This window comes from Belonocnema kinseyi, chromosome 8, assembly GCF_010883055.1.
Source record: "Belonocnema kinseyi isolate 2016_QV_RU_SX_M_011 chromosome 8, B_treatae_v1, whole genome shotgun sequence".
Lineage (NCBI taxonomy): Eukaryota > Metazoa > Arthropoda > Insecta > Hymenoptera > Cynipidae > Belonocnema > Belonocnema kinseyi.
Genome location: NC_046664.1, coordinates 119,734,850 through 119,743,295, shown reverse-complemented (window position 1 = coordinate 119,743,295; position 8,446 = coordinate 119,734,850). Strand labels below are relative to the sequence as shown.

General features: G+C 35.9%; 1 protein-coding gene across 1 annotated transcript in view; it reads right to left on the bottom strand.

The window, feature by feature from the left end:
• Positions 1-8,446, bottom strand: part of LOC117178298 (dachshund homolog 2) — a 1,316,001-nt gene that overhangs the window by 803,790 nt on the left and 503,765 nt on the right. The window contains exon 7 of the mRNA XM_033369665.1: positions 5,943-6,158. Within this exon, the coding sequence (XP_033225556.1) occupies positions 5,943-6,158 (216 nt within the window). The remainder of the gene's footprint in view (positions 1-5,942; positions 6,159-8,446) is intronic.

The following is an 8,446-nucleotide window of genomic DNA, read 5'->3' as shown; positions in this document are numbered from 1 at the left end:
TTCAAGGATTTTCATTTGTATTATACTTGTTTGACGGTGATATGTTGTTAGTTTTTACGTATTTCTAACGGCTAGAGGAGATCCTTCTAGTAAGTTACAATTGTTATTCTTTGGAAGAAAACTTTTAAGGGTTATACTTGTTCAGACCCACAGATTCGAAATTTTTTAATTTAAAATAACTAATTTAATAATTACAAATTTTGTATTCATAAATTTTAACCTCATTTATGAGCAGAAAAAGGTTCATATTGAGGCAGATTTACTTGAATTAAGTAAACGTCGTCTTAGCCAAGACAAGGTTCGGCTTGAGACAAGTAAACGCCGTTTTACCTATCGTATCCATAAAAGTAAGACGAAGGCATATGTCTCGACTCAATTTTGAGTCGCAGCCAGACATCGATATCTTGGAAACGAACTTAAGACATAACCAAGTCGAACTCAAGTGAAAGCATTTTTACTCAGGTAACCCGCTTTAAATTTTACAGAATGTTTATATTATTTTCTCTTCATGGTCTTTATTTTTTATGTGTAATATGTTTTTTATCTGCAATAATTATGTTCTTTGGATTGCGAATCTGACAGTTTGAATCTTTTTATGGAAAATATTTTGTCTGTGGTTGTTGAGCCTGACAGGTTCCAACTTTTGAATTTAGAAATAATTTATTGCAAAATTAAATGTGTTGTCGGTTGTAAAATTGTAATCCTGAATAGATGCCAACTTTTGGGTCACAACCTATCATGAAATGGCAGGTCCTGTCAGTATTAATAGAACCAAAACATAAATTATCCTTCTGTGTCTCAAGACAAGTATACTTGGGCTTAACTTGGCACAGTTACAACCATAAATGCAAAAGGAGTCTATATAACGCCAATGTCCAGCTGGTGAGACGGAACCAGACAATCATGGTCTTGAAGACATATTGCAGACATTCAAGACAAAATCAAGAATAAATATTTTTATCGCGGTGGTTACGACGAGGGACGAAGAACGTCGTTTAGGGGAGAAATCCTTGACGAATGATATTGATAATATTCAGTATTTTTCAGCATTGACGGCATTTCGTGTGGATTGGCTGAAAGCCACAGCACATATAGTATATGGAAGGCTAGGAAACACGATAGCGGCCGTATGTAAAACCATCTGGTGTAAAACGAGCTGCTAGCTCATTCGAGTATTAAATCGGACTCCAGTTCGCTCTTTCCCTTTTCTACTATCTCCTTCTAATGCACTCGACATTTCTGACCTTTTCTTCCTACCATCCCCCCCCCCTCTTTTATTTACGTTTTTTTCACAGTTTTTCTTTTGTCGCTTCTCTAATTCCTCTGGATTGACTTCGCGAGTCGAGCGCACTGCTGTAACAGCCAACCTCGCGCTCGGCCTACTGTAAACCTTAAGTCGCAATAAACTTACAATGAACTCATTAACGTTTGCTCATCTAGAGCAACTAAAACACGCGCGTAGGTACTTACTTTCCATACCCCGCAACCGCCATCCTACTTCACCTTACTGAGTGTCCCTTCAATTTATTTTCGACTAATCGAGATCAGAAAGGCAAAGTTGTTTCGTTGTTTTGAAAATTATTGGCTGGAACAATTATATTTGCTTCCTTCAGAGAAACATGCGTCTCGTTTCAACAAGGAGCTGTCTATTGAGTAAAAAAACACTGCTTTATTGATAGTTCTGTCGCAAGTACATTATTAATGGCGCTTCAATATTGCAAAGTTCAATAGTGCCATTAACACATATAATGTAGCTGGATGTGTTACGCAAATGGTCAATATTAAGAAAAGGATGCATTGTTGAACCAATCAGGTGTTTTTCTTCTGTTTTGTTTGTCTACCATCCTCAGTTTTTATTTATATTTTCAATTATAAGCAAAAGTTTCATATAGACACAACATTCGCATTTGCTTCCTCTTTTGCGAGCCAAAATTTAAGTTATAATGTATAGTAGTAATATACTGTGGATCGTAAATACTCAACTCCTACTTTTCCATACTGGAAAAGCTCCAAAACTTTAATTGGAGGTATTCAAACTTCCTTCAAAGATTATAATTTTTATTTTAAAATAAAAACAGTGTTTGTTTAATAGGTAATCTTTCATTCATTTATGTATTATACGACATCTCCTGGTCACTCCCGAGGGGTTAGGAACTCTTGAAATCTGGTGAAGGCTTCCCATTAAATCCCTTGAAATACGTGAAATTTGTTACAATCCCGTAAAATCTTTGCAACTCATTAAAATCAGTTTATGTTAGTTAAAATCCGTGAAAACTCTACGCAATACTTTGAACTCCTTTCCATTCTTTCAATATTATATATCGACGCCTCCATTCCAAACCGCTCCGCATCATTTTTCCGAGCACTAATGTACTGTTTCTGATATGTAAATATATTTAATGAATTTATTTGGGCAAAATGTACAAAAAATGGACAATTCCAAGCCAATTTTTAAAATTTTTTTAATAGCTTATGATAATTAATCGATATTTATGGTAACTTGTGGCTTTAAGTTGGTGCAGTCATTATTCACAGTATGCATGTCAACACAATCAAGAGTGTATACCTATTATTATCCATTTGGGTCACTTACCCGTGCTGGAAATAAATATTTTGGATCGAAAGCCGAAATTACAGCGGTGAAAAGAAAGTTATGTTGCTTGAAGTGCGCAGGTGCAGCTGTCAGAAAAAGTTGCTTCTTCGCACGGGCATACATGCCTCGAATTTGTCAGAAAAAATATTTTCCTTTATCAAGAAATTCAGATTAAGGTTTCATAGCAGTGTTTCATAACTTTAGGTATGTAAGGAGTAAGAAAATTCTTGTCCCATGGCAGTTGTTGCGAAGTGATTCTCGAATCATCGACTCATAGACGTTACGCGTGGACGGGCGAGGTTAGTGCTCAAATCGGTGATTGTTTGTGATTTTCAATTAGACGAGTTTTTCGCTGTGTTTAGCAACTATGTCAAGTGGATGGCTTGACCCTCAGGATGGGTATGACTGCTCGATCAATAAGCTACTACTACCGAAATATTTCATAATGCATAGTTATTAGTTTTAATATAACATACAAATAACAAAGCGAAAAACTATAATACAACCAATTCCGAAAACATTCAAGTTTACATTTATGAATTATTTTAAGATTTTAAGGTAGAATCATATATACAACTAATAAATGTTCCCTGTAGCTTCGAAATCTCCTATAAAATATTTCTTTACCCAAAAAAGTAGCCTTATTCAATCCAAAATCACAAACAACAATCCTGGCATTCCTAAGTTACACCGGTAAACGCTCTGATTAAAAATCCTGAAAATCACACTTTGTATCACTTAATGGGTAATTAAAGTCTCAGAGTTCCGTTTCGACGAAATTTATTAAGCGTAACCACTGTACGGCGCTGCGTCCACTGTCGGCTTAAATCTTACGCTTCTTTGTCACTTAAACAGCACAAAATCTCGGATAAGCACTGCCATCCTTGCCGACAGTGCGAATTATTTTTTATGAAGCGACACGCTATGATTTCCGTGGGAAGTACGCCGCTATTGAACAAACCGCAAGAAAAAAGCATGCTCAAAATGAAGAAGAAGAAACCAAGGAAAGAAACATTTTGAAATTGGTAAAGAATACATAAAAATGTAAATTTTACTAATTCTAATTTAACTCTTATAATGATAACTAAAATAAAAGTATATATTTAATCAAAAGTCTGATCATAGAATTTTGGAATTAAAAGCTGCTATACTCGAGCAACGGCAACTTCATTCTCATATTTTCTCTTATTTAATTTGTCTTTTTTGTGGTTTGAATTGAAAAATTGTCTAAACTGCTGTTGCTCGGGTATAAAATCAGTTCAATATGGCGTGTTGTTTACAATTGACTTTTATTGAAAAGAGCGTTTCTTTCTTACTTCGACGGTTTTGATCGCTTACTTGAACTGAGTGCGATCGCCGAGAAGTGTTTTAATCAGTAATCAAACATACATACACAGTGTAAGTTACAGTTGTTTGCGTAAGCTAATGTTTGCACAAAATGAATATAATTTGCGATGATTATGACTATGGAAGCGATGTCATTTATAAATATTGTGTAGATGAAGCGTGCCATTTCCTCAATATCGCTGCTTTATTCTACACTTTTACAGAAATTAACAATAAAAATAAATCTGTTCTCGACTCAATAATTTCTTGAATGTATAATTTTCAAAGTTTTGATATTTTTTAATGATTTATCATTCTAGAAATTTCTTATATTTCTTTAAATTCACTATTTTAAATGCTATTTTTTTCCTTCGCAACAGTAGCTAATTGTAAAGATTCAATCTGAACGTCAGTTTCGACATGGAAAGTCCTAAATTTAAAGCGATGTCTAGAAAATGACTCGTTTATTTACATTGAGATTTTGCATCGTAGATTTACAACTTAGAAAGCTACGTTTTCTTATGTTCATTATATCCTGACATGAATTCTAGCCATGTCAGCTTAAAAGTATGGAATTGAAAAATTAAGGATACATTCAAGATAATTTGCATCTTTAATCATCGAATCTCGGTCAAATAAACTAAGTTTCCAAATTGCGAGGTACGTTAAGAGAATTTTGATTCATTTGGCAATAAATCAAAATTTAAAATTACTATAGATGATCTTAATAAACATATTCGCTTTGAAAACCTATCGCAATTGTAATATCTAATACTCCTTTAAGATCTTTCATACGAAATTTTTCTATCTAGGGTACAATCTCTAGTAACTAATGTCACGCCACTATCACGTACTGCAGTAAATAGAATTTCAATCATTTTTCTCTACATTCACTAGGAAATTAAAAAAACTACTATTATATCACACAGTGTATCCTAGTAAAGGAGCATATAGTACTTAATTATCTAAGGTCTATAACATTAGTTTACATAAAAATTTTGCAGTTTATCAAAATTCAGAAAATGTCTAGACGACAGTAGTTGCGATAAAATATAATTCTTCTCGAAGGTATTATTTTTTAGTATATTCTTGAGGAGTTCTCTCATTTTAGTTAGTGTGGCAACAATCATTGCCAATGAATTACATGTATATACTTCAAGTTTTTTTTAAATGTAGGCGATAAAGGTTTTCGAAACCAATCAGAGATTGTCAAATGAGAGAAGCGACAAAACAACGAAAGAGAATTTGAGATTTTTTTCTGGTAAAATCTGCGGTTGATAATAGTGTTCACACTTTTTTATGATAATTACTTCCGAATAGTTTCGTAATCCTTTTGTCAATTTCGTTAATCAATTGGGACTAAAGTTTGATGCGCATGCTATGTTCTAAGCCTAATATAACTACATATATTACATGTTTCGCCTTAGTTAAAATGTAAAGAGAGGATAACCATTCTCAATTTTGTCACCTTCTATTTTCATACTCTCCTCTTTTGTAAAACTAAAGTAATCCTTTCTATAATACAGTCTATTGATCGCTTGCTCAAGAGGATCAAAAGCGGATAAAAATATAAGGCACCTGCTGTAACACGTTAATGAAAAAGACGATTTTGACTACATGCTTAGGTTATCGGAACCTTGAATTCTTGTAACCGTAATTCTTTGCTTCGACACTCATTTTTCTGACTGAAATGTATATTGGCAATGTTCTCTAGATGAAGGACATATTACCCACAGGTACCTTAATCGCGCTTAAAACAAACGAGAGATCCGTCGAAAATACGAGTTTGTTTCTTAGTTTAGGGACCAGAACAGAAACGACAGCAGGAGAAACAAAGAAGAAGCATAAAAGGTGCTCAAGAAGCATAGGAGAAGGAGGAGAAGAGGTCAAGGAGGACTTCGATGAGACAGAGGCGCGCCCAGCGATGGGGACTAATGCCTCTTAATGTAATTCTGGGAGAGTTGGAAGATAATGAAATTGTGGAGAGCGCCTTCAAGTGTCTTAAGAAAGCCCTGCCACTGACCTTTCTCGTAGTTGATTTGCTTCTCCTGCTGCCGAGCGTTGTCCGCTGCGACCTTCAGGAGACCCTGGATGTTCCTGAGCAGGGTCTCCGTGCTCGAGACTGAGGGGTCCTGCGTGCTCTGCGAAACTGCCGAAGCTATTTGGGAGTAGTTCAGGGCCTGAGGACTTACAGAACCACGCGCCGGAAGTGGTAGGTTCTCCGGAAGATCGGAAAGGTCTGCAAATTAAAAGGAAAATTGATTAATTTCTAATGAACGAATAGCTAGATTCTTTGTGATATTGTAAAATAGTCGACTTTTTTTGTATAAGTATATATTTGTTATCTGCAAGATAAACATAATAATCCGGCGTGTATGGCGTGCCAAAAGAGCATCATTTTAACAAAAAATATGCAAATATAGCCAAGGGTTAGAGACTTATATCGAGTGCATTTATCGCAGTCGTAACCTCGTGATCGACTACGTGTTGCCCATCGCCGAAGTATTTGATTTATTTTGAGTACAATGAAATTAGGTTTTCAAATTAAACATAAAAAACATAAAAATCTTGTTTAGCATAAGAAACGTAATGGAGTCATAGTATCATTATTTTAATCTTATTCGTTCAAAAATGTTTTCGTGTGCTACGCGGAGGTCTAAGAGATATTCTCGAAGAATTGACGAGATTCCTGATGAATAAAAGGAAAGGATGCCTAATGGTTATTGCATCTCCATGAGAGTACCAGCCAGCGCCAGTGCAGCTTCGCGACGAGATGTCTCGCGTGGGTTAGTCTTAAGTGACCGCGCTTGGCCGGCCCACACCGCGAAGCGAGCTTTAGCAGTTGCTTTATGGCCAATGATATGTGGTTTATTGTATCGTCTTTTAATTATCAGCGTGTGCACCTACAACCAAACGGCATTCGGTAACTTATTGCGGCATTGGTCGATTTAATGCTCGCGTCTTCGACACAGATTCGCCGGTACCTTTTGATAGCGCAGCTCCTCGAACTAGCCATATCCCTTTCCCCCTTACTTCCCCCATTTTACCTCTTATCCACTGCCTTTCTGCCTTATTTTCCTCCATTACAATTATCAGGACAATAAAATTGAGAGGCCCCGAGTTCTTTGAATCGAATCAGTTCAACCAACTATCACGGTCTCACCTCCCTCTAAGCACCGGAAGCAAAAAACAAATTCGAATCTCGTTTGATTCGCGATCCCAAAAGTAGCCGGAACGAAGGAATTGGCACACAATTCTAAGAAGCTCGAGAAAGAGCAAGAGTGTGTATCATTAAATCAGAACGGCATTCCACGGGCGTGTACACTCCCACGGGCATTCGATGGGGTTCTACTTCGATCACCATAGGTAGTATGTACCGATGCATACAACACGCTGCGAGACACGGTGCTTCTCTTGTATCGGACTTCAGATTTATACGTTAATTTTGTGTTTCGTGCGAAATTTAGTGCACCCGTGGAAACCAAACAGAAACTAATGATCCGGTTAATCATTTTTGTATATTTATAGACGTATCAAATGCGCAAAACGTTATTGAAACATCAGATACTTGCACGAGATAAAATTGGGAACATTTTCTTTTTCTTTGCTATTTTATTTTTCATGTTAGATGGTCTCCTTTAATTTGTTTATAAAAGTGAGCTCATGCCATTGGCGCCAATTGAAATTATAAAAATTTTTTTCTTTCATAATTTTAAACCTTATGAATAACCATTTTTCCATCCATATATCCTTCAATCATCTACATCTATCATTATCAATTCTCCGCATATTCAAGTTAATTCTTCTCTATCTCTTCTGCAATCAATAATCTCTTATAACCTTTTGAATCCCAGTCTTTCCATTCAAGTTTATATTTCAATTATTTACGTCTATCTTTTCCATTCGTTTAGAAATCTAAAATGCTGTTTATCTCTTTCAAGTTGTATCTGCTTTTATGCTTCACATGAATAAAATACTAAGGTCAAAAAGACCATTGCGAGTTTGAAAAGATAAAGAGATAGAAAAAGATTGACATTGGTAAGTGATTGATATAAATGGATGATAGCATTAAGGGACGTGATGTGTGTATATTAATTTGTGTCACAGGCTTAAGATTGTTACTGCCCAACATGTCAAAGGCATTTTTGGTTAGAGTTGGATTTTATTTTTGATTATTTAACACGGGGCTGTCCCGGTATATATCATCAGTCACGGACGCATTTTTATAATGCAATCAAGTGACCTGATGAGAGCAGTATGCCCCGACATATTGGACAAAGTCTGGTTTTTACCCTATCATTGACAGACTGGGTTGCAGGCAAGTAAACGATGGGGGGACCTACAGCTTAAGGTGGGTTCCGTACTACCAGAATCTCGCTAAAGCTACAAAGAAAAATGTACAGATGTACCGGCTCAGCGATGGAACCCCGGACCTCTGGGGTGAAGTCCGATGGTCTAACCAACTGAGCTACCGAGTTTTATTATATATTTATTATGTATATTATTTATTTATTATATATATTATAA